We start from the raw sequence: 25,019 nt of genomic DNA, 5'->3' as shown, positions 1-25,019 counted from the left end.
CAACCCGGCCATCGCAGCACCCTGGCCCTGCCTTTCTGAATGTGGCCACCTTCAATTTCTCATACCCGCTACACTGCGCTTCTGCCTCAGCCCCCACCCCAGAACACGATGGAATCTTTCTGAAGGTCCAGCCAGTCTCAGTTGAGGCAAAGTCAGTGAAGGACAAAGGTATTCCCGTTCAGACCAGAGGATTATAGAAGAAAACAGGGCGTCCTGGCCAGCACGGCGGTAGCAGCAAAGCCCTGCCCCACGGGGGAGCTGGGCCAGGGGAGACACAAGGAGCCAGGTCAGCCCAAGATTCTCTGGGACTGAGCCTGGTTAACTGTCGGAGTCCGGCCGCGGCAAAGTGACGACACTCCCGTCCGTGACAGACACTGGCCTCAACAAACAGAAATGGCTCTCACCAACACAGGGTTTCACTAGGAATAAAGGCTGGGGGCGCGCCTGGAGGGCTTGGTGGGTTAAGTGTCTGACTTCAGCTCAGGTCATGATCTCATGGGTCATGAGTTCAAGTCAGGCTCTGTGCTGACAGCACAGAGCCTGGAGCTGCTTCAGATTCTGTGTCTCCCTCTCTCTCTCTCTCTCTCTCTCTCTCTCTCTCTCTCTCTCTCTCTCAAAAATAAACATTAAGAGTAAAGGCTGGTACAGGTAAGGGCCCGTACAACCGCTCAGGTGAACACCACGGCCTGTCCGCATGCTTACTGGCTAACGCAGAAAGTCAACTACGGTCAACTGCAGAGGTCCTTGTGTCCACAAGATGCAAACGAACTGGCTATTGAGAAGGCCACGTTTTCCTAACGCTTAGAAGAGTCACCGTCATAAAGGGGGCAGGAGACCCGCGCAGACTGTTGGACATCTCTGCCCTCTTACGAGGGGAGGCTGCTAAGAAGTGAGGTAAGCGGCATGCTGCAGGGAAGGCAGAAGGCGGCTGGCAACCGTGCCCCCCCCCCCACAGCACCCCTCCGTGGCCCTCACGCTCGCACGCTGGCAGCCCCGCATCGGTGACCGCCGGGCGCCAAAGCACCACCATGCACATCACACAGTGACAGCCAGGGAACGCGTGCCCGATATGCTCGTTCCAATGCCTGAAAGGAGCGAGGCGCTGCAGTCTGAGGCTTCCCAGGTTAAGAGGCACCCGCGAAGCCGCCCAAATCAATTAGCGTCTCACTTCCTCAAAACCAACAGAAAAGATGAATTGGGGCTCATTTGTCGCCAAATGCAAAGTAATACCAAACAAGTTCCCCAAAGCAAGTATTTTTATAACCGATATCAAACACCAATGGGTTACGTGCTAAAAACAGCAAAAAAAAAAAAAAAAATTTAAATTCAAAAATAAAAAGATGACCAGGGTAATATACAGATCCAGGCAGCAGTAAATTTTGGTAAAAAGCGGTAAAGGCAGTGAGGAGGCAGCACACAGGGAAATCGAGCTGTTTTCAATGCAATGTGTTCACAGCCTACCTTTTCAGACCCAACAACATACTCACAGGGCGGTATGACAGAAAGAAAAAAAGGAAAAGAAAAGAAAGAGGAACAAGCAAAAATTAGAAACACACAAGAACAAAAATAACTTTGAGAGCTACAACACTGAGCGTCCAGGAATCTACCACAGGCTTCCAGGAGGCCAGGGGCACACGTGACGTTCAAGTAAGACCCCCGCACCCCGCGGGACCGGGAAGTGAGGGGCCTGCACTTAGCCAAATCGGCCCCGGGGCCTATCGGTGTGGCCAGTGCACCAACCCAAACTTGGCCTTCATCTAGACACGTCCTTGTGAGCTGCAAACCATGGCAGTTCAGCTGGGCCCTCCCACGAAGAGCTGCAGGAGCAGAGCCCGCTCTGTAGAGTATGGGAGCAGCAGTGCTAAGCGGACTAAGGAGAAATGTATTTGATTTAAGGTCGAAAGAGAGCTGTGTTTACAGCACCGGGAACAGAACGGACCACCGGGAGGCCAGTTCAATTCACTGCTGCGTTTCCGGGGCCTGGAGTCACGCGTGGCACTCGGAGGCTCTCACTAAATGCCTGTTGATATTGTTGCCCGGTACGTGCCAGGCAGTGTCCCTACACAGCCCTGTCACTCCCTCTGAACTGTGAGCACAGATTTCAAAGGGCAAGAACAAGCTGGCATTCTCTGGTGGGCCTGCAACCTCAAAGCCAAGAAGTCGAGGACTAGAATATGTCACCGGCGCCTAGTGTAGCAAAGGAGAACGCCCAGGTCGAGGGTCAGAGTGGGGCTCCCAGCTGCCCCTGAGGCCTCAGCCGTGCCCCAGCTGGTCCGGGCGGCAGGGACAAGCCAGTCTGTGCCCAGGCCGCAGGCCGCTGCAGCCAGGGACGCAGGGGCTGTGTGCGCGGGGCAGCCTGTGTGCTAAGGGACAGCGGCCAGGGCGCCCGCCCCACCAAGGACCACTGTGGGGGGGGGGGCTCGGTGCGCACCATGGCTCGGCCCCTCACGGCTGCCCGGCTCCTACCCCTTGCCACCCCAGCCCCGAGGCGTAAAAGGGGAGCAGCAGCAAGTAGACCACATGGCCACTGCGAGGACTGACTATAGGTCACGATGTATCATGCCTGGCCCTTCCCTGAGGCCACGTAAACATGCGTGGCCAGGAAATGAAACCACTCCAGGCCCTGCAAAGTACCAGGTGGGGCCTGGGCTACTCTGCGCTCCCCACTCCCAGGGCCAGCCTGGGGCCTGGTGTTCTCAGGTCTGTGACAATTTCTCCTCCAACTTACCAACAAGCAGAAAGGCAGTGTTTGACCTTAGGTGAAGTCAGGAGACTTACTGCCCACCTACTCTGCAGCGAGCACACTCTGCCCGCACACACACTGGGTCACTCAAGCCTCGCTTGGGAGATCCTCATCCACAATCTGCAGAAAGGGACAGACAGGGGCACCTGGGTGGCTCAAGTCAGTGAGGCATCTGATTCGTGATCTCGGCTCAGGTCGTGACATCACAGTTCATGGGATCGAGCCCCGCGTCGGGCTCTGTGCTGACAGCACAGAACCTGCTTGGGATTCTCACTCTCTCCTCTCTCTGCCCCTCCCCGCTTGGGTGTACACGCTCTCTTGCTCGCTCGCTCTCTCTCTCTCTCTCTCTCTCCAAATAAATAAACTTTAAAAGAAGAAGAAGAAGGGGAACCTGCGTGGCTCAGTCTGACTTTGGCTCAGGCCATGATCTCACAGTTCATGAGTTTGAGGCCCACATCGGACTCACTGCTGTCAGAGCAGAGCCCGCTTTGGATGGCTCTGGATCCTCCATCTCCCTCTGTCTCTGCCCCTCCCCTGCTAGCTTTCTCTCTCCTTCTCTCAAAAATAAATATTAAAAGAAGAAGAAGAAGGGGACTGAGAGACTCAGTGCCCAAGGCCGCGAAGCCGACACTGCCCCTCACTAAAGGGCACCTCCTCTACGCAAAGCATATCCCACGTCATCCCCTTGTGCACACGGACGCCACAGGGGCCGCAGCGCGGGGAGGCAGAGCAGGGCCCAGAGAGGGGAACAAACAGCGCAGGAGAGCTAACCTGCAACAGCGCTGGGGCGAAGTTCGGGTGCTGAGTGAGTCTCAGGGGACAGTGAGGCTGATCCTTCCCTGCTCTGTCCAACGCCCCCTCTAAAACAGAGAATGTGAGCACACTTTCATCTGTACAAAGGGCTCTTTGGGAAGTCCTGGTGGTGCTCTGACACCCTGACGCTTGCCTCGGCGGACTGTGAGGAGTCGGGCGCTGTGGCTGTCGGGTGTCAGGCAGGACGAAGGGACCCGACGCGTGGGCCACGCCCAGTCTGGGCGGCTGGGGCTCCTTTCCCGCTCCGCTCAGCGCGCTCCGAGCTCGGCCGCCTCTCCTGCTTCTGCTTCAGCGCCTCAGCGATAAATCAAAGGGATGAGACTGAGCAACAGTTTCTAACCAGGCACTAATGCAGTGCTGTCCAACAGGAATAAAATGCGAGCCAGGAAAATAAAATTTTCAATTGTCACAGTTTAAAAAGTAAAAAACCAGGGCGCCTGGGGGGCTCAGTGGGTTAAGTGTCCGACTTCAGCTCAGGTCATGACCTCATAGTTTGTGGGTTCGAGCCCCACGACGGGCTTTGGGCTGACAGCTCGGAGCCTGGAGCCTGTTTCAGATTCTGTGTCTCCCCCTCTCTCTGTTCCTCCCCTACTCATGCTCGCTCGCTCGCTCTCTCACTCTCTCTCAAAAGTAAATGAACGTTTTTAAAAAAGTAAAAACTAGGGGCGCCTAGGTGGCTTAGTCGGTTAAGCAACCGACTTTCGCTTAGGTCATGATCTCGCGGTTCGTGGGTTCGAGCCCCGCGTCGGGCTCTGTGCTGACTGCCAGCTCAGAGCCTGGAGCCTGTTTCAGAGTCTGCGTCTCCCTCTCTCTCTGACCCTCCCCTGCTCATGCTGTCTCTCTCTCTCTCTCCTAGAAATAAATAAAAATATTAAAAAAAAAAAAGTAAAAACTAAAAAACTACTGAAACTGAATTTAATATTTTGTTAACCTAATATATGTAAAATATTATCATTTGACATGTATAAACTATTAATAGGCACCTGGGAGGTTCAGTTGGTTAAGCATCCGACTTCAGTTCACATCATAATCTCACGGTTTGTGACTTCAAGCCCCATGTCAGGCTCTGTGCTGACAGCAGAGCCCACTTTGGATACTCTCTCCCTGCCTCCCTCTGCCCCTCCCCTACTAGTGCTTTCTGTCTCTCTTCGATTCAACGATAAATAAACATTTAAAAAAATTAAAAAAATACATTAATGAGATCCTCTCTTTTTTCCATACGAAGTCTCAGTACGTGGTGTGCATTTTACTTACAGCACAACTCAGCTCACACTGGCCACCTCTCTGGGGTTCAAGAGCCAAGTGTCCCCCATGTTGGACAGCGGCTCAGGGTTCCCACCAGGAGTCCCCTTTGAAACAGGGGAGTAAGTGTACACACTAACCCTGAAAGGATTTCCCTTAACCAAAAGCTGACCCATTTTTACAGGTCTGAAAACCGCGGACTGCACCCATCCACCCCCCGCTGCAATAAAACTGTACCATCTGTTTATCCCTTCTTGATGTCCGGAAGCAGCCCGAGCGCGAAGCCTCTGGGCCCCTGGGTAAACTTACCTACTATCTGTGTCCAGTCCCACAAAGTCCTTTTTCTCAAACGGGACACAGAGAAGCGGGATCTTATCCCCGGACTTGTCTGTGGCCCTGTCCAGCCGCTTGGACTCAAGCACAATGAAGAGGGATTCGATGAAGTCCTCGATCCTCTTCTCCACCGCCTCACAGTCCTCGTAGTTGGGGTAGAAGGCCACGTCGGTGCGCGGCTGCTCCGTGATCTCTCCCTGCAGCCCAAAGACAAAGAGGCGGGAGTCGTAGAGCGTGGAGCCGTAGATCTCCTTCTGCACGTGGAACTTCTCGAAGGTCTGCGGCCAGTCCTTGGCCGAGAAGCAGTCCGTGATGGTGATGAGGCCCACGACCTTGCGATGGGTCTGGAAGTCACCCCACTCGTTGTTCTCGGGGGGGTAGTGGTGCCGGTAGCGGATGTAGAGCACCCGCTGGGAGTCCCGCACGCTGATCTGGCTGACGGAGGAGATCCTCTTGTAGATCCGAAAGAAGTTCTCCTCCGAGACGACGCCCACCGGCTGCACGGCCACGAGGAGGCTCTGGTGGTCCTCAGCGCACTGCATGTAGTCGGGGACGCTCATGGTGGAGGCCCTGCCCAAAGACAGGAAGGGGACTATGAGGTGCACGGGTTTTGAAGGCGCCAGCCCACCCTGGGATTGGGGTGGTTCCGACCCTCACCACCGAGGCGCAGGGTGAGCCCCACGCAAAGCCGTGGGCTACAATCTGTCCTCGGACTCCAGCACGCGGCCCCCGTGCCTCTCATCACAGCACCGCGGCTCCCAGCCTCGGCTTTGAGGTCCTGCAGAAAAAGCGTTCTATTTCCAACACCAGGCCAGGTGCCGCCGGACGGACAGCACTCAAAAACGTTCACTGAACGACGAAACTGCTCCCTCGTCCCCTCTGCGGGACATAATGAAAATAACCACAGCGAAGTCCGGGCACCTGGCGGCTCAGTCAGTTAAGTGTCTGACTTCAGCTCAGGGCATGATCTCGCAATTTGTAGGGTCAAGCCCCACGTCGGTCTCTGGGCTGAGAGCGTGCAGCCTGGAGCCTGCTTCCGATTCTACGTCTCCCTCTCTCTCTGCCCCCTTCAAGTTCTCTCTCTCTCTGATATATAAATAAACACTAAAATTAAAAAAAAAAAAAAAAAAAGAACCACAGCGTAATCAGAAGACCTGGCTTTGAACTCCAGTCTACCTAGGACATAAACGGTTTATATGTGTAGTATCTCACTTAAACCTCCCTGTAACACCACCACAACTTTACTGGTGATGGACCTGACGCAAAGAGAGGCCCCCTGAGAGGCAGCGTTTGAGCCTGAGCCCCACAGCACCCACCATGCTGCCCCACCCGTCGCCCCTCCCAGCAGCTGTTCTCTGAACATTCTCTTCCACGCTGCCTCGGAAAGAACAGAGAGGCACAGCTGCCCCTGGGAGACCCCTCAAACCCTCAAGGGCCGGGGCTGAAGGTGGAGATTTAAGATTTTGTGTTTCTCAAAAGGAGGCAGGGCTTTAAATGCAACAGCAGGGGCACCTGGGTGGCTCAGTCGGTTAAGCATCCGACTTTGGCTCAGGTCAGGATCTCACAGTTCATGGGTTCAAGCCCCGTGTTGGGCTCTGTGCTGACAGCTAGCTCAGAGCCTGGAGCCTGCTTCATATTCTGTATCTCCCTCTCTCTCTGACCCTCCACTGCTCACGCTGTCTTTCTCTCTCTCAGAAATAAATAAAACATTAAAAAAAAAAAAAAAAACAGCAGGGGCACCTGGGGGCTCATTCGGTTAAGCGTCCGACTTTGGCTCAGGTCAGGATCTCACGGATCGTAGGTTCGAGCCCCGCGTCGGGCTCTGTGCTGACAGCTCAGAGCCTGGAGCTTGTTCCGGATTCTGTGTCTCCTTCTCTTTCTGCCCCTCCCCCACTCATGCTCTCTCTCTCTCTCTCTCTCTCTCTCTCTCTCTCTCAAAAATAAATAAAGATTTAAAAATAAGTAAATAAAATAAAAGCAACAGCAAAACACTTATCTGGTCCAGGCCTTCACCAGGCAGAGACAAAGGGAGGTCCCAGGCGGCTGCAGGCAGGCCTTACAGACAAGCACCACGTCGCAGCAGCACCTGCAAGCCCCGCGCACCGCGGAGCACGAACGCCCACGAGCCCAGGGGAAAGAAGAAACGATGGAGGACAAGCACCCAGGCCTTCTCTCCCCAGTCCTGCGCAGAGAGTGTCACCAAGTCATTCAATATGTTCGCACCCAAACTCAGGGGCTCACAGGTTACAGAAGCTGAGAATCCTGAGTCACAACGGAAGCTCCAGCCTCCGCTGTGGCGTTCCCAGCTTCCGCAGGGGCACCACACAAGGCACGCGCTCTCCCAAACACAGACCCTGTTAACACGTGCACACGCGACGCCTCAGCCCACCTAAGAAAAGCCACCTACGGGTAAGAGCGAATTCATGAAATTCAAAGCGGCCACGTAACACACATTAGCAGCAGAAAGGATGCTGCTAGCCCACTGGGTGGCGGGGGACGGTGAAGGCTGGCACAGGTCCCCCGAGTGTGTCCCTGGCTGTCAGGCTATGTGACCACGAGTCGCATAGTTTCACAAAGGTTGTTTTCGTTTTTGTCAGAGGCTCGGGTTGAAATTAATGATGCATAAAAGTGCATCATTCGCATACCCAACATTTAGTGAGGATTTCCCGCGTGCCAGGCTCCGGACAGAGGGAAAGACAGGGTCCCAGACATCTTCAGGAGTACGAAGAGAAGAAAGATGTTAATCCTCCCCAACTCGATATATAGATTCAATGCTCCTCTGATCAGACTTCCTACCAGATTTTTCGTGGAATATAACAAGGTGACTTACAGTCAGGAACAGCCAGGAAACTTCTGGGGACTCACCGCCACTGAGGGGGGGCATTTGTCTCCCACCCAAAAGCAAGACCACACACAACCACATCTGCTGACAGGACTCAGGGTTTCTCTGGGGGCTGATGAAAGTTCTATCACTGGCGGTGGCCACACAGCTCTGTGAACACACTAAAAACCACTAAACTGTAGATTTAAATGGGTGAATTGTACAGTGTATGAATTACATTTCAATAAATCTGTGGACGGGAAAAAAGACTACAGTCAGCACAGGCCTGGCACAGGGCTGAAAAGAAAGATGGACTGTGATCACACCCAGAACCAGACCCACACGTACGGGGTCACTGGAAATATGGTGGAGGTGCCATTGCAGGGCAGTAGGAAGGGACGGGCTCCCCAATAAATGATAGCGAGACAACGGGTAATCCATGTGTAAGAGAGACACATAACCCAAGCAGAATATGGGAAAAATGCTCAAATCGGTATCTATAAAGAGGAAATTCTAACAGCCAAGCCATGTAAAGAAAGATGCCCCACCTCAGTGCAATCAGGAAAAGGCAAATGAAAGCCACAGTGATAGACATTTCACGTCCAACATAAATGGACAAAATAAAATTTTATTGTGGTAAAACACATGCATTTACCACCATGGCATGAAGCATATTCACATAGTTGTGTAACTGCCTCTAGAATTCTTCCATCTTCCCACCTGACACTCTGTACTCTGTGAACAACGTTCCCCCACCCCCATCACCATTCTTTCTGTTTCTGTGAATTTTTTTAATGTTTATTCATTTTTGAGAGAGAGAGAGACAGAGCATGAAGAGGGGAAAGGGGCAGAGAGAGAGGGAGACACAGAATCCGAAGCAGGCTCCAGGCTCTGAGCTGTTAGCACAGAGCCCGACGCGGGGCTCAAACTCACAGACCATAGATCATGACCTGAGCCGAAGTCAGTCACTTAACCAACTGAGCCACCCAGGTGACCCACTGTCTCTATGAACTTAGCAGCTCTGGGTCCCTCATGTAAGTAGAACCATACACTCTGTGTCCTTATGTGATTAGTCTGTTTCACTTAGCAGAATGTATTTGGGGCTCATCCATGTTGTAGCAAGGGTCAAAATTTCCTTCTTTTTGAATGCTGAGTACTAGTCCATGGTATAGATATACTATTCATTGGGGTACCTGGCTGGCTCAGTCACTTAAGCACCTGACTTCAGCCCTGGTCATGATCTCACAGTTCATGGATTCAAGCCCCACACTGGGCTCTGAGCTGGCAGCCCAGAGCCTGGAGCCCGCTTCGGATTCTGTGTCTCCCTCTCTCTCTGCCCCTGCCCTGCTCATGCTCTGTCTGTCTGTCCGTCTGTCTCTCTCTCTCTCTCTCTCTCTCTCTCAAAATTAAATAACGTTAGAAAAAAAACTTTTTACAGAAAAATAACCCTCCTATATGATAGTGGGTATACAGGCTGGTACATCCTAGGCCCAGGAATTTCCCAGCAAGAGCAGCCCTGGCCTACGGATGGCAGGAGACATAAAGAAAGGTTCTCAGAAGCCAGAACCAAAAACAACACAAATGTCCACTGTCAGGAGAATGGATAAATAAACCATAGTCTTTTAACATGATGCAATACTACAGAACAGTGAATATGAATGACCCACAGCTACACTGCAGGAACATGGTTGAATCTCAACAACACGATGGGTAAATAAAGTTGTGGATTAATGCAAGGAGTAGAATTCTCCCCCACTTACATAAAAATTCAAAACCAGGCAAAACAATATGTTGTTTAGGGATATTTACATACATGGTAAAACTATAAAGAAAAATAAATTTGGGGAGTGGTTACTTGCATGGCAGAGAGGAATGTAGTTTGAAAAAGACATAGGCTTCTGTAGTGGTTCTGTCCCATTTCTTAAGCTGAATGCCAGCCACGGGGACATGAGTTTTGCCATTCTTTAAACTGTACGTACACATTACATATATTTTTGCTAGAGTCTGTGTTTTAAAATTCTTTAAAGAGCTAAAAAAAAAAAGGGGGTGGGAGAAGGTACAACTTCAAGGAGCTTACAGCCTACTCGTCATCAGGTTAACTAGTTTTGGGTGTTTTTGAGTTTTTTTTTGGGGGGGTTCTTATTTTAGAGATAGGGGAGGAACAGAGAGAGAAGGGGAGAGAGAATCTCAAACAGGCTCTTCACGGAGCCCAAGCCCAAAGGAGGGCTCGATCTCACAAATCTGAGACCAAGACCCGAGCCTAAATCGAGTCAGATGCTCAACCAACTGAGCCACCCAGGCGTCCCCAGGTCAACTAGCGTCAGAGCCAAGCGTCTGCACCTGTCGTCTGTCAGCAGGTAATGTTGCTGGTCCTGCAAGACCTTCTCTGAGCGAGAAAACTGAGACACGATAGAGGCAAGTGTGTTACAGACGCAGATCTGCCTGAAGATGGGTGGACGGGGGTCCTGGACACGGGTCTCTGACAGGTGTTCCGTCTCCCTAGCCTGAAGTAAACTTACATAAACTTAGTAAGCGCTTTATAAAGACTCACTACTATCGTAATTGATGTTTAGGTAATGAACTTCCACGTTTTTTGGCATTAAAACATCCTGGCTTTTATAAAATGCTGGTGAGACTAGATGGTGGTTTTTCTTCCATTGTCCTACCTAGGCAAAAATTAAAACTGACATCTCTATTTTTGACCCCCAGTTTTTCGGAATTTACAAGTCTACGAAATCTAAACGACTAAGTCACCCTGAATCAAATGATCCCACTGGGTCCCTTCCAGTTCTAACAAGGCACTAAAAGACGCCAGCAATAAAATCCACGCCACAGGTCCATAAACCTTACAGTGGCCTCATGCAAGGGTGATCCCTGAGACGGCTCAGGGTCAGCAAGCTTCTCGTTCACTTGTGCCCCAAATTCAAAAGACGCATCTAACACAGGAGGAATCTGGTATCACACAAGCTGGAGAAAGGAAATCCACTGGAGTCTCTATAATGTGCCCTATTTAGACTTCCCATCAATCCTAAGAAATAAGTATTACCACCTTCAATCCTACAGATGGGGTAAGACTCAGTCATTCTGCTCACGGTCTCCTAATGGGTAAGTGACCAGCCAGAGCCAGGTGCCAGGGTTCACGCTTTCCCACTGGTGTCTTCAAGGGAGAAGCTAAAGAAGTAAAGAAGGCCTGGCAATGACCCAGTTGTTGTGTCTGAGACTCATCAAATACAATATTAAAACGTCAAAAATATATTTCTTCAACATGGTAGTTACCCCAAAAGCTAAACATAAAGCTACCTTACCAAAAGCAATTCTACCCTAGGTACGTACCAAAAAGATTTGGAAACATACGTCCACACAAAAACTTGTCCACAAATGTTCACAGCAGCCTTATTCTTAATTGTCAAAAAATGGAAATGCCACCACTGTCCGTCAACTGAGGAAGGGATAAACAAAATGTGCTCCATCCGACAACAGGCTATTACTCAGCCATAAGAGGGAACATAGTACCGGTGATGCCGCTAACATACGAAGGAACCTTGAAGACATGATGCTACGTGAAAGAAGCCAATCACAAAAGGCCACACACTGTATGACCCCATGCATACGGAAATGTCCACAACATGCAAATCCGTGGAGACAGAAAGTAAACTAGGGGCTGCAGGACCAGAGAAGAAGCCACTACCAAGGAGAAAGGAGTTCTTTTTGAACCGATAAAAACATTCTGGTACGATGACAGTTGCACGACTGTGAATATACTAGAACCACGTGACTGCACATTTTAAACGGGTGGATTTTGTGGTATGTGAGTGATAGCTCAATAAAGCGGTTATTTGAAAAATTATATTTCTTGGGGTGCCTGGGTGGCTCAATCGGTTGAGCATCTGACTTCGGCTCAGGTCATGATCTCACAGTTCGTGAGTTGGAGCCCCACGTGGGGCTCAGTGCTGACAGCATGGAGCCTGGAGCTGCTTCAGATTCTGTGTCTCCCTCTGTCTCTGCCCCTCCCCCACTTAGGATCCTATGTCTCCCTCTCTCTCGAAAACAAAACACTTAAAAAATTTAAATATTGGGGCGCCTGGGTGGCTTAGTCGGTTAAGCGTCCGACTTTCGCTTAGGTCATGATCTCGCGGTTCGTGGGTTCGAGCCCCGCGTCGGGCTCTGTGCTGACTGCCAGCTCAGAGCCTGGAGCCTGTTTCAGTCTGTGACTCCCTCTCTCTCTGACCCTCCCCTGCTCATGCTGTCTCTCTCTCTCTCCTAGAAATAAATAAAACATTTAAAAAAATCATTAAAAAAATTTTCAATACTAAAATAAAATAAAAAATCAGTAATTCTATTTCTTGATAACTATTTTTCCATCTATACTACCAGTCTGCCACACCATTTAAGAAAAACAAACAGTGACACCTGGGTGGCTCCATCCATTAAGCATCTGACTTTGGCTCAGGTCATGATCTGACAGTTAGCGGGTTCAAGCCCTGCATAAGGCTCTGTGCTGACAGCTCAGAGCCTAGGGCCTGCTTCGGATTCTGTGTCTCCCTCTCTCTCTCTGACCCTCCCCTGCTCACGCTGTCTGTCTCTCTCTCAATAAATAAATAAATAAAACATTTAAAAATTTTTTTTGGAAAAAAAAAAGAAAAGAAAAAAGAAAAACCAACAGAACCCTGCCAGGATATCTTCACTGTGATAGTATTCCCGGGTCTCCAACATCAGGTCTCCAATGCCGCTGTGTCAGGTTCACAAGTACTAGCTGGGCTGGATTAGCAATTGACTGGAACTATTTTTCAAAAATTGACAGTCACTAGTTTAAACTGGAGGGGGGGGAGGGGGAGGGGAGGATGTCACAGCCCCATGCCTTCAGCTCAGTGTAAACTGAATCTAGCCCTGCTTTCAACATTTTAATCCCTCTCCCTATAAAAACCATGGGGACTCAACAAGCACCCTATCTGAACACCAGAAACCCGTGGGTTAAAGGACATCTGTGCTGGCGGGTCCCAAGAGGGAGCCGAGCGCAGAAGCACAGCGCGGGCACGCGTCTGTCCCCGCGCCCCCGGGGGGCTCAGCTGGAGCCGACCCCGCGCGGATCGCAGCCCGGGACACAGCGCCTGCGGCCGCCGAGCTCACTCGAGGCACCTTCCACCCCGGGCGGAGCGAGGGCGGCAGGCGCAGGACTGAGGCCCCGGGCCGGCCAGGCGCCCAGCGGGGAGACGGGCCGGCGCCCGCCGGGGGTCCCCCGACCCCACCCGGCCCGGGAACCGGGACGCGGCAGGCGCAGGAGCGGAGGGGCCGCCGCCGCGCAGAGCAGGGGCCGGCACCCCAGGGCGGCAGGTGCGGACGCGGCCCGGGACGGGGGTGCCGCGGGGGCCGGGCCGGGTCGCCGGCGGGGTCGGGGGCGGGGGCGGGAGCGGTTGGGACCCCGGCCCCGGCAGGTGCGGGCTGACTCGCGCGCTCGCTGGCCGCCACGCACAGGCAGCCCTCCCGCAGCCGGCCGAACCGCGGCCCGGAGCCCCCCACCTCGCACTTACACAGCCGGCGCCCCGGGCCGGGAGCAGGAGCCAACGGCCTGGCGGGCGGCGGGGCCGAGCAGCCTCTGCGGCCGCTCCCCCTACTCGGAGCTGGCGCTTCCTTACCGGCGGCCGCGCCGGCACCCTCCTGCGCATGCGCGGGGCCAGTCCGGGCCGGCGCTCCGCTCCGGGTTTTACGAGAGACGCAGAGGACAACGGGGAGGGGAGAGGAGAGAGGAGGGGAGCGGAGGGAAGGGACTGCGGACGCCTCGGCTCCCGAGGCGCCACACCTCGGAGGAGGGCCTTGCCCTGTCTCAGCGCCGCTTTGTAACCCCTCAAGGCGCGCCCCGGCAGGACCCCTAAAGTGTCAGCCCGCCGCCCCCTCCCCCTGCCAGGCTCCCCGCCGCCCCGGGGACCAGGCACCCACAGGAGCGATCACTGATGTTCAGAACTACCTGTTGCATGTAGAAGTTCCCCTTTTGCAGGCTTGGAAACTGAGGCACGCGCGGTCTCGGCGTCCTACCCGGCAGGGGCGCGAAGCGGAGGGTCAGAGCCAGAGCCGGTCCGCATCCCCCGTGGTGGAACCTCTCCCTGCCTGGAGGGCCCCAGCAATCCGTCCACACCCAGGCCCCCCACCACCACCAGGCCCCAGGGGGAGGGGGCGGGGACCGCTGTTCCCGAAGGCAGAAGCCGCTGGAGGATTTAAACTGCTCTAGGAATTTACATACTTACCTTAGAGCACCCACAGGGTGTTTGGGAAGATCTACAAAGAATTGTTAAGAGTGGCATCTCCAGAGAGGGCTTCGAGAACAGAGGGTGGTGGAGGGAGACCCTCTTTCCCTTGGGTATCTTTGTGTTCTGTTTACATATTTCGCCATACGTTTGTATTTCTTTTTCAATTAAAAAATGTTTTTTAGGGACACCTGGGTGGCTCAGGCAGTTAAACCTTGGACTCTCGATCTCAGCTCAGATCTTGATGTCAGGGTCCTGAGTTCAGTCCTTACACTGGGCTCCCAGCTGGGGATGAAGCCTACTTAAATTTAATTATTATTTTTTTAATGTAATGGAAGACAAGAATGGTCCCCTCAGCAAGTACAGCAGCCATGAAAAGCCTGAGCCATCATGTTTGCTTTTAGCCAGCAAGCATTTATTGGCTCTTTGCTATGTGCCTAGTGCTGTTTTATGACTTACTTTATTATTCATATTTTCTATAAAATAATAATATGCCATCCCTCATCCTTGCCCAGGGCCGGTGGAAAACCAATTGAGTTTTTATTGAATTGTTTTCCAAAGAGCAGGAATGAGTTATAAGCAGAACAGATCTTCAAGGGGAAACAGGTAGAGCAGATTTCCAGCATATCACGGCTAGGAGGTGTATTCAACAGAGGCACGCAGGGACTGAGCGAGAGTGCCTTCACGACAACACAAACAGATGCCCAAAGTGGCTGCCATGGCACTAGGAATGCAGGTTGACAGTTAAAGAATATAGACATCTATCAAGCCACCCTTGGTGGAGGTCTATGTGCCAGGAATAGAGCTCAATTACTTAGCTCACACTGTCTTAAGATCCATGCAGGGTAGCTATTCTTAGTGCTGACGTCCAGAAAGGACACACCACTTGGCTGCTGTTACACAAATGGCTGGTGTTATTTAGGGATTCAAATCCAGGGATGTCTGACTCCATGGCCTGTGCTCTTTCCATAGCCTTCCTCTTTTCTTACTCTCTTTATAAATGAATAAGACAAGCAATAAAAATGCAAGACTGAAAGCTGGCAAAAGGAAACACTGCTATTTTAGTACAGTGTTTCCCTATTTAAGTGTACTCACCTATACTAATTTATTGTTCCAGAAAATCTGTGAGAGAGATTTGCCAATGAGAAGACTGGGGCTCAGAGAATGTAGGGGCTTGCATTCAACTGATCCATGGGGGTGTCCACACCAGTCCAGGGCTGTCTTACTCCTGAAGTTGTGCCCCTTTCATAGCTTTAACATTTCCTGAGTGTCTCATCTGAATGTTCAGAATTCAAAGAAGATAGCAAAACTTGCCCTCAAGTAGTCTGTAGATTGGATTCAAGTTGGACTGGAAGCAGCCTCTAAAGAAATCAGGTCCAACCTCACCCACACCAGATTCCCCTCTACAAAATTCCCGGACGTGAGACGCACACACACACACACACAAAAAAACCTGTGCTGTTCCACCATCTTGGCTCCTCTCCTACAAAAATCCTAAGGAGGTGGAAAGTTTGCTGATACAAGAGCTCTATTAGAAAGTTCTCCAGGAAAATGAGGCAGAATTTGAGGCTTATCAGAAACATCCCAAAGATGAGGACCAACATTCAAGAGGCTTTGTGGCGTGGAGAACTGCCACTGAAACAGGAGTCCATGTGCAGGTGGAGCACCTACCCAGTCACTCACTCACTACATGACACGTCTTCATCCACCAAGTGAGGAAGATCACATCATGGGAGATCATCAGGATTCAATAAAATCACGTATAAGAAAGTGTTTTGAGACACAGTGGGGCAGACTGAGGCTTACCCTCAACTCTGTCACATGCTGCTTCTTCGGCTTTGGGGGAGGGTGACCACGTATCTTCGTTTGCCAGGAAGAGTCCCAGTTTATACCTGTTGTCCTGCCTAAAAGTGTTCTGGCTGAGTGATATGATCTCCCCACTTTGGGCCAAGTCCATCACTCCTCAGGATTTCTGATCCCCCAGGAGCATAAAGGGTTTCTTCCTCCTTTCTGTCTTGCAGGGCTCTATTCTACCCTGCAGTCACTCAAACACTGTAGTGCCATGTCTCACTTGGCCTCTCTAGCTCCCAAGCGAAAAGAGAACATACCTAATATCACTAAACACCAGCCACTGGAGCCGGTCTTTCACATCAATTTCCTCGAAGTAATAAAATCACAGTAGCCACCACTTACCTGGCAGGTAATGTGCAACGTGCTGGTCGCAAAATTGTTCATGTAACCCTTACGAGGACTTTACAAGGTAGGTTATCGTGATTTAAGGGGACTAAGCAATAACATTCCTTTTTTCCCCTTCCTGAGTGTGGAACAATTGAGAAACAAGACTCAGAATCAGACACCGGATACTTACAACTCAGTTTTATTACCAATGTGTTGGTTCGACAGGGTGCTTTGGACCTGGAGGCCAAAACTTGATTTTGGTTTACGAAACCCTCTACCTTCGCATTATTCAGCCTCGAGTCTTAGCCCCACGAGCTAATGAGGGGCAAAGCCGGGAATCGACACTAAGATAAACGCCAAAGCTCATTTTTAAACCTCACGACCTACAGAAACGAGCTACACTCTCCGAGGTGATGGTAAAGTGATGCAAGTGGCTCGGTCACTGAGCGCTGGGCCGGGACCCCGCGTCAGGCCTTTCAACGTTCAAGTGCTGCTTTGGGGGACAGGGGGGCGGGGGAGAAGGGTAGGGGGCCCTCCGCCGAGGTCCCGGCAGGAAGATGGGATGGGTGTCCCCCCCCCCCTCTGCAAAGGCGGGGAAGAGAAGCGACACGGTGGCAAAGGAGGGAGCCAGCCAAATCGTGGACTCCTGGAGCCCGACTCGCCCAGCGCCGAGCACGAGCTCCGACAGAACGTACTCTCGGGGAAGGCGGAGTGAATCAATCCATTCAGGGAACGGGCGAATGAATGAAACTCCGGAGCCCGCCAGAGGTCGACAGCGGGTCGGCTAGCGGGGCTTCCAACGGACCAATCACAGACGTCGCTCGCGCGACACGCCCCCTCACGACACGCCCCTGGCCCGCCCCTCTGCAACCCCACCGGCTGCGCAGAAATCCCGGAGCAGCGGATTCCCCGAACCTCCGTCGGCGGGCAGTGCGCATGCTCCAGATCTGGCAGGCGCTGGGCGTCCTTTAACCGCGGCGCCCAGGGGGCGGATTTAAAAGCGACTGGTCGGGCGACGGAAGCCAAGCTCCACCTGCGTCCCCAAAAGCTCCTCCCGCAGAGTCAGAGTTTGCTGTTGGCTGATCCCGGCCCCACCGCGACAGCCCAGCGACCCGAGAAGAGACGCTCGCGACTGGAAGCTCTCCACAGGCCGCGGGGTACGCGGCGCTCGGCCGGAAGTGACGCACGGGCGCGAGCGCCAGGACCGCGGGCGGGCGCTCGTTGCCCGGGAAACCTGCGCTGTCGCCGGCGTACTGAGCGCGTCAGCGGCTCCGAGGTCCCCGCGCGGGGCCCTTTTCCGGCCAGAAATACGCGACCGACGCCTGCTGGGGACCAGGCGCCGGGGACCCCGACGCAGGGCGGGCACTGGGTCCTGCTCCGTCTCCGTGTGCAGCTGCGCCCCCCGCCCCCCTGGCTGCTCGGCGTTCGAGCCCAGGCCTGGGCTTCGGGGCAGAGCCGCAGCCCTGGTCTCGCCGCGCCGCAGCCGTGCCCTCCGCGCCTCCGGGTGTCTTCCGTGTGGCCCTTCGGTGCCGAGGGCCCTCGCCCCGCAGCGCCGGTCCCGGCCTGAGGGCTCTCCTCGGTGTACCGCCCGGTGCTCCCTCACTCCTACAAATGTACACTCGCTTCAGTTTACAGAGACCGGTTCTTCGTCCCCAAAGAGCTTGCGTGAGGGGACACTGTGCTGGGTTAACAAAGTCATGGGACACTGGCTCAGAATTGTAAAAAGAACTCCCATGCACTCTCTATCCTTATTCACCAGTGATTTACGTTTTTGCCAAATGTGTTTTTTTTTTTTATGTTTTTTATTTATTCCTGAGAGAGAGAGACGGCATGAGCAGGGGAGGGTCAGGGAGAGAGGGAGACACAGACTCTGAAACAGGCTCCAGGCTCCGAGCTGGCAGTCAGCACAGAGCCCGACGCGGGGCTCGAACCCACGAACCGCGAGACCATGACCTGAGCGAAAGTCGGACGCTCAACCGACTAAGCCACCCAGGCGCCCCGCCAAGTGTGTCTTATTCTCTATAGATACATACGGGCATGTGGGCATATCCCAGCTGTGTACTTTGTCGCTAGTTTCCCCTGTTGCAGTTAGCTGTCGGATCTTGAATCGGCCACAGTTTCTCAATCTTTCTTTGCTTTCGTGACTTGAATATGTTGGAAGAATACAGGCCAGCTATTTTCTAGAGCGTCCTTCAATTTGAGTTTGTCTAATGCGTTCTCAGGATTAATTTCGGGTTATGTCTTCTTTTGAAAAATGCCATAGAAATGATGTAAGCCCTTAGCGCCTGTGTGATCTCAGTCCACACATGATGTTCGTTTGTCCCGCTGTGATAACTGATCACCCGGCTACCTCTCTACTGTAAATTTACTATCTTTCCTGCTGTGAGGAACACATAATTTCTGAAAGGATACTTTGAAACTACATAAATACTCTATTTTCCATCCAACTTTCACCAACGAACTCAACACCCACAGGAATCTCAAGAATGATTGCCAAGCAGCCTAGTAATGACTGCAATATACTATTTACTACATTTCAAACAATGCAAATGAGTGAGCTGTGACACTTTCTCGGAAATGACATGTGTTCATCTACCAGATAATAGGGGATCAGTATATATCATATACTATGTTAGGGTTCTTTCTTTTTTAATACATAATTTAATGTTTATTTATTTTTGAGAGAGAGCAGGGGAGGGGTGGAGAGAGGGAGGCAGACAATCTGAAGTGGGCTCCACACTGTCAGCACAGAGCCCCATGCGGGGCTTGAACTCACAAACCATGAGATTATGACCTGAGCCGAAGTCAGACACTCAACTGACTGAGCCACCGAGGTGCCCCGGGTTTTTTCTTTTGAGATTAATAAAGAGGTTTCCTGTTTCATGAAGTATAATTAGAAGCATCAGGTTAATTTGACATTCAGATCATTCTTCCTGCTAGCATCCACCTCTGTTCCTGTCATATATTAGCAGTAAGTTTTTGGAATCCACAAAGGAAAACATCCCCAAACACACACACACAGAAACTACATGCATCGAAGACTGAAAAGTTATAAAGGTGAGCAGCCAATACTTATGAATTCTCACCAATAAATACACGGTGGTAACTTGTAGAACCAGGGAGATTTAAAGATAAGTTACATTCAACTTACGAAAATCAGATTTTATACTTTAAAAAAAATTTTAAACTGCACCTCTAGGATCCTGCTGAGGACCCTCAATAGCCACCGTGTCCTCTTGCACATTTTACATTTCAAAATAAAGTTTAAGTAAGGAAAAAAAAATGTTTTTAAGAGAAAAATCCTGATAAAGGGGAAATCATGGGTAGCTGCAATTCCAAATGTGGTCACCAGGTGGAGGAATAAGCTAAGTAGCTACTAACACACGCACGCATGCACGCACGCATCCTGTCTGGTCTGAGTTAAGATCTAATTGTCTTAAATTGCCTCCAAAACCTTGGATTTTGTCCGTTTGTCAGGGAAACCTGGGTCAGTCAGTTCTGGGCAAATTCAGTCGACTGAAGCTAAAAAGCAATTCACAAGAGAGACTTAGCTGAATTGGTTAGTGGCTTAATTCTTGATTTCAATAGTTTGAGAATTCAACTTTTATATTATGTTATATTACATTATATCATAATAAATTATATTATATCATATTGTATTTTTATATGTTACATAAGATAATATGTAATAATCCAATTGAGAACGTATGTTATATATTATACATATTACATATGTTATTATAGTTCAAGTCATAGTATTCTTTGTACCTTTTGCATGTTTTTTTTTTTAATTTATTTCTGAGAGAGAGACAACGTGAGCAGGAGAGGGTCAGAGAGAGAGGGAGACACAGAACCTGAAACAATCTCCAAGCTCTGAGCTGGCAGCACAGAGCCCGACACGGGGCTTGAACCCACGAACCGTGAGATCATGACCTGAGCCAAAGTCGGATGCTTAACCAACTGAGCCACCCAGGCGCCCATATACCTTTTGCATGTTTTAAATATTACAGCATTAAGGCTAATTTTTATTTTAGTTTAATTTATTTTAGTTTGAGAGTGTGAGCAGGAGAGAGGGATGGGGCTGAAGGAGAGAGACAGAATCTTAAGCAGCCTCTATGTTCAGCACAGAGCCCAGTGCAGGTCTCGATCCCATGACCCTGCAATCATGGTCTGAGCCAAAATCAAGAGTCAGATGCTCAACCAGCTGAACCACCGAGGTGCCCTTAAGGCTAATTTTTAAAGGAAAGTCTGAGGCTATGTTTCTACTATCTGCCAATTTGATACTGGATATATCTGAATTATTTAAAGAATATTAATTGAATTATTCAAAGAACAGTGATCAAGTGAAAGGATATTTTTAACCTCAATTATCTATACCTTTCCCATTTATTTATCTGAGAAAGGATTCAGATTGCTTGTATAAACAGAGTAAAATGGTGGCTTACCAGGGGCTGGGGGCTGTCAAAATTGCAGAAATGTTGGTCAAAGGGTACAAACTTGCAATTAGAAGATGAATAAGTTGATTGTAGTCAAAAATACTGTATTATATTCTTCAAAGTTGCTAAGAAACTAGATCATAAATGTTCCCACCACAAAAAAGAAACAATAATTATGGGATGGGATGTGTTAGCTAACACAACAAACTGTTGCAATATTAAGTATATCAAGTTAACACACTGCACACCCTAAACTTACACTATGTTATATATTATAGCTCAATTTAAAATTAAAAAAAAAAAGAGGAGGGGCCCTGGCTGGCTCAGTCAGTAAAACATGGGACTCTTGATCTCAGGGTCATGAGTTTGAGCCTCGTGTTCTGGGTAGAGATTACTTTAAAAATTTTTTGTTTTTTAATGAGATCACCTGGGTGGCTCAGTCCGTTAAGCGTTTGACTTCAGCTCAGGTCATGATCTCACAGCTCATGGGTTCGAGCCCTACATAGGGCTCTGTGCTGACAGCTCAGAGACTGGAGCCTGCTTTGGATTCTGTGTCTCTCTTTCTCTGCTCCTCCCCTGCTCGTGCTCTGTCTCTCTCTCTCTTGAAAAAATGAATAAACATTTAAATTTTTTTATATATATTTTTTTTGAGAGACAGAGCGTGAACAGGGAATGAGCAGAGAGAGGGAGACACAGAATCTGAAGCAGCTCCAGGCTCTGAGCTAGCTGTCAGCACAGAGCCCGACGCGGGGCTCAAACCAACGAACTGTGAGATCAAGACCTGAGCCGCAGTCAGCCGCTTAACCTACTGAGCCACCCAGGAGCCCCTAAACACTTAAATGTTTAAAACTTTTTTAAATAAAAAAGAGGATTCATATCAAACTGAGTCAGCGCTAATGGGATAAGGTTAAATCACGCACCATCTGAGAGGCTGCCATAAAGAGCACATAGCATCACCGCTGTGATATTTCTGCCAAGGATGCATCACCTGGATTTAATCATGAAGAAACAACAGATGAGCCTAAATTAGGGACATTCCACAACATAGCTGACCTTTGATCTTGAAAGCAAGTGCTGAGGTCATGCAAGTGAGGGACAGACTGAGCGACCATTCCAGATTAGAGAAGAAAGAAGAGACAGGACAACCGAAAGACACACACAATTCTGGACTGGATCATTCTGCTAGAAGAAGGAGGAGGAAGACGAGGAGGAGAAGACGGGGGAGGCAGAGAGGAGGAAAAGAAGGAGAAGAAGACAGAAGAAGTTGAAGAAGAAGACAAGAAAGAAGAGAGAAAAGAAACAGCCGGTAAAATTTGAATAGAGTCAGAGGATCAGATGATACTAATGTATCACTGCTACTCATGTATCGATGCTAATGTCGTGATTTTGATGGTTGTGGTTTATGGGGGAGAAGCACACACTCACCTCTTCAGGGCTGTTGGGGCAACAGGTCAGCCATGCACACTCAGATGGTTCCGGAATAAGTTATTCATACCATACTTGAAACAAGTTTGCAGTTGTTAAAAAATCATTTAAAAGAGAATTCCAAAGAAAGTCTAAGCAGTTAAAAATACACTATGATTTCCTGGCCTGACTCAGAGGTACTGAATGACACCACCGGAGGTATGGCCTTAAAATGTGTGTTTTTAAAAGCGCAGTCAGGGGCGCCTGGGGGGCTCAGTCAGTTAAGTGTCTGACTTTGGCTCAGGTCATGATCTCATGGTTCGTGGGTTCGAGCCCCACGTCGGGCTCTGTGCTGACCGCTCAGAGCCTGAAGCTGCTTCAGATTCTGTGTCTCCTTCTCTCTCTGACCCTCCCCTGCTCACGCTCTCTCTCTCTCTCTCTCTCTCTCTCTCTCCCTCTCTCAGAAATAAATAAAACATTAAAAAATAAAATAAAATAAATAAAAGTGCAGTCAGGTCTGGAAAGCAGCTAGGTCCGTGGCTGCAGAAAAGGAAGCATAGTCTGTACCTGCAGACCCATCTCCTTTCCCTGATCATCACTGCTTAAGAAATCTGTCCCACACAAGCTGCCTGGTTCGATTAAGCCTTCTGAGGGTCCCAGAAGGGAGGACTTCTGGGGGCCCTGGCCTGGTCCAGGGCCACACTCTTGCTGTCCCCTATGTTAAGACACAGCCTCAAGTTAAAGAAGCTGTGGCTCGCGGTTGGAGGTCCTGGGGGGGGCGGGGGCCTTCCCCACCCTCATCATCCCCAGCAAAACTGCTTAGTTCTCCTCTTTTCTCTTCTGCCTGGACCCAAATGCCGTCCCAGCTTCTGCTCGCTAGTCCTTATATGCCCCTAAAAGATACTTCAAGGAGCCCCAGGAGAGCCACCGTCAGCAGGACCTTACAAAGGCTTCAGAAATCGCTCCCCATGGTCACACGCAACTCTGAAGATACTAAAAGCCAATGGATTGTACTCTTCAAACGGGTGAATTGTGTGCCTTGTGACTTCTACCTCAATAAAGCTGTTTTCTCTTAAGTTTACTGATTTATTTTGAGAGAGAGAGAGAGGGAACAAGCAGGGGCTGAGTAGAGATGGGGGGGTGGAGAATTCAAAGTGGGCTCTGTGTTGACAGCAGAAAGTCCGACGCAGGACTCAAACTCACAAACCAGGAGATCATGACCTGAGCTGAAGTCAGACACTTACCCGACTGAGACCTCCAGGGGCCCTCAATAAAGTTTTTAAAAATTGCTGCCTGCCAGTCCAGCCTCACCCCCCGGCGTCCCCCTCACCCCCGGGTTCCGTTTCCTGAATGTCATTCTTCCAACACCCCTGAGCTCCCCTGGACGCTGTCCTTTCTCCTCCTTACCGTGCCCCTTGGGCAAATTCCTACTCACTCTTGGAATCTGAACTCAAGCCCTTCATCCTGTGCGGAGCCTCCTGACCCCCTAAGCAGAGGAGGTCACTCTGTCCCAGGACTCCCTCCACCCGCTGTGGTCAGACCTTCCCCTCCGTGCCGTGACGGTGACACGCCTTCTTCTACGAGCTTCTCTAGCACAGGGACCAGACGGTAAGGGCTTCAGTGGAAAGTTGTTTCATGAGTAAAACATAATGATATTGGAACAGGGGCTGTAGCCCAGAGAAAGCAGGCTGGAGTCAGAAACCCTGGGTGGGCAGGAATCACGTAAGACCCCGGGGGCCTCAGGGGATAAGGTGGCATGCTACAAAGAAGGCAGCCATTAATAGTCAGGATCACCTATTTTATTATGTTGTGCTAATAATAGCTACCATTTATTGATTGCTTAAAATATGCAGATACTATTCTGAGAACTCCGTGCATTGTCTCAGTGTTTTAAGGGACTCAGTTTCCCTACTGAGAATCCCAATGCCCACACACACTCTTCCGTAAAATTGATTTTGCTTAGGCTCCCTCTGCAGTGAGACAACAGTCTCCACCCCGTCCTGAGAGCAAGGAGGGAAGCGGCAGGTAACACCGGAAGTAGAGGCGACGCTCTTCATGGCAGAGCCCCTGCCTCGGCCCTGCACCTATGTTACCATCATGTAAAAATGTAACTTTCAAAAAGTGAGAAACAAACATAGAGAGAATGACAGCGTTCAGATCTCGGTCCTCGCACCGTCGACCTACTAGAAAATGAGAAGGACGGGGGTCTGGGAGGCTCAGTGGGCTGAGTGACTCTTGACCTCGGCTCAGGTCATGATCTCGTGGTTCTTGAGACTGAGCCCCGCGTCGGGCTGCGCGCTGACAGACTGCTTGGGATTCTGTCTCTCTGTCTCTCTCTCTGTTCCTCTCCCATGCTCACCTCCTCCCTCCCCCGCTTCTCTCAAAATAAACTTAAAAAAGAGAAAGAAAGAAAACTGGGAGGAAAAAACCCGTGTTCGGACATTGAGCAACATGCAGGCACAGGGCAGCTCTTGACAGAAGAGAAACAACAGAGAACTCTGCGTGATCACCCCTTCCCTGCCTGGGGTGCAGGCCCGACCCCCGGCCCAGACAGGGGCTACTCAGAGACCACCAGTTTCACTGTGTTGAGGAGACAGAGCCTGGAAAGGAGAGAGCTGGGGGGCAGCTACCCCCAAAGCTGCCCGCGAGTTCCTGGGTTCAGCACCCAGGAGCCCCTGTGTGGGAAGAGCACAAAGCCTCCCTCTCCCCTGATTAGGTTCTGGCTGGGGGGGCGGGGGGGGGTGCTGGGCATCAGGCCTCCTGGCAGGGATGTAACATGGTGCAAAGGCTTTGGTATTAGGATGTGGCCA

At 50.8% G+C, this 25,019-nt stretch overlaps 2 protein-coding genes across 3 annotated transcripts in view; one reads left to right on the top strand and one right to left on the bottom strand.

Annotated features, from left to right (window-relative positions):
* TRAPPC9 (trafficking protein particle complex 9) overlaps positions 1-13,577 on the bottom strand; it is a 555,131-nt gene extending 541,554 nt beyond the window's left edge. For both annotated transcript variants that reach the window (XM_039232979.1, XM_039232980.1), the window contains exons 1-2: positions 13,481-13,577; positions 5,108-5,701 (exon numbers count right to left, since the gene is read on the bottom strand). In XM_039232979.1, coding sequence (XP_039088910.1) covers positions 5,108-5,691 — 584 coding nt within the window. In that variant the 5' untranslated portion in view covers positions 5,692-5,701; positions 13,481-13,577. The remainder of the gene's footprint in view (positions 1-5,107; positions 5,702-13,480) is intronic.
* On the top strand, positions 12,878-13,822 carry LOC120232337 (collagen alpha-1(I) chain-like). The gene has a single exon (XM_039232992.1). The coding sequence runs from the start codon at positions 12,878-12,880 to the stop codon at positions 13,820-13,822; it is 945 nt and encodes a 314-aa protein (XP_039088923.1).
* The last annotated feature ends 11,197 nt before the right edge of the window (positions 13,823-25,019 follow it).

The sequence above is a fragment of the Hyaena hyaena genome, unplaced genomic scaffold (assembly GCF_003009895.1).
Source record: "Hyaena hyaena isolate Hyena2069 unplaced genomic scaffold, ASM300989v1 scaffold_69, whole genome shotgun sequence".
NCBI lineage: Eukaryota > Metazoa > Chordata > Mammalia > Carnivora > Hyaenidae > Hyaena > Hyaena hyaena.
The sequence above is the reverse complement of the archived record's forward strand: the minus strand, read 5'-3'. Positions and strand labels throughout refer to the sequence as shown.

Bases quoted from the DNA above. Each gene is read 5' to 3' on its own strand.
- LOC120232337 (XM_039232992.1), top strand. From the start codon at position 12,878: ATGGGGACTCAACAAGCACCCTATCTGAACACCAGAAACCCGTGGGTT.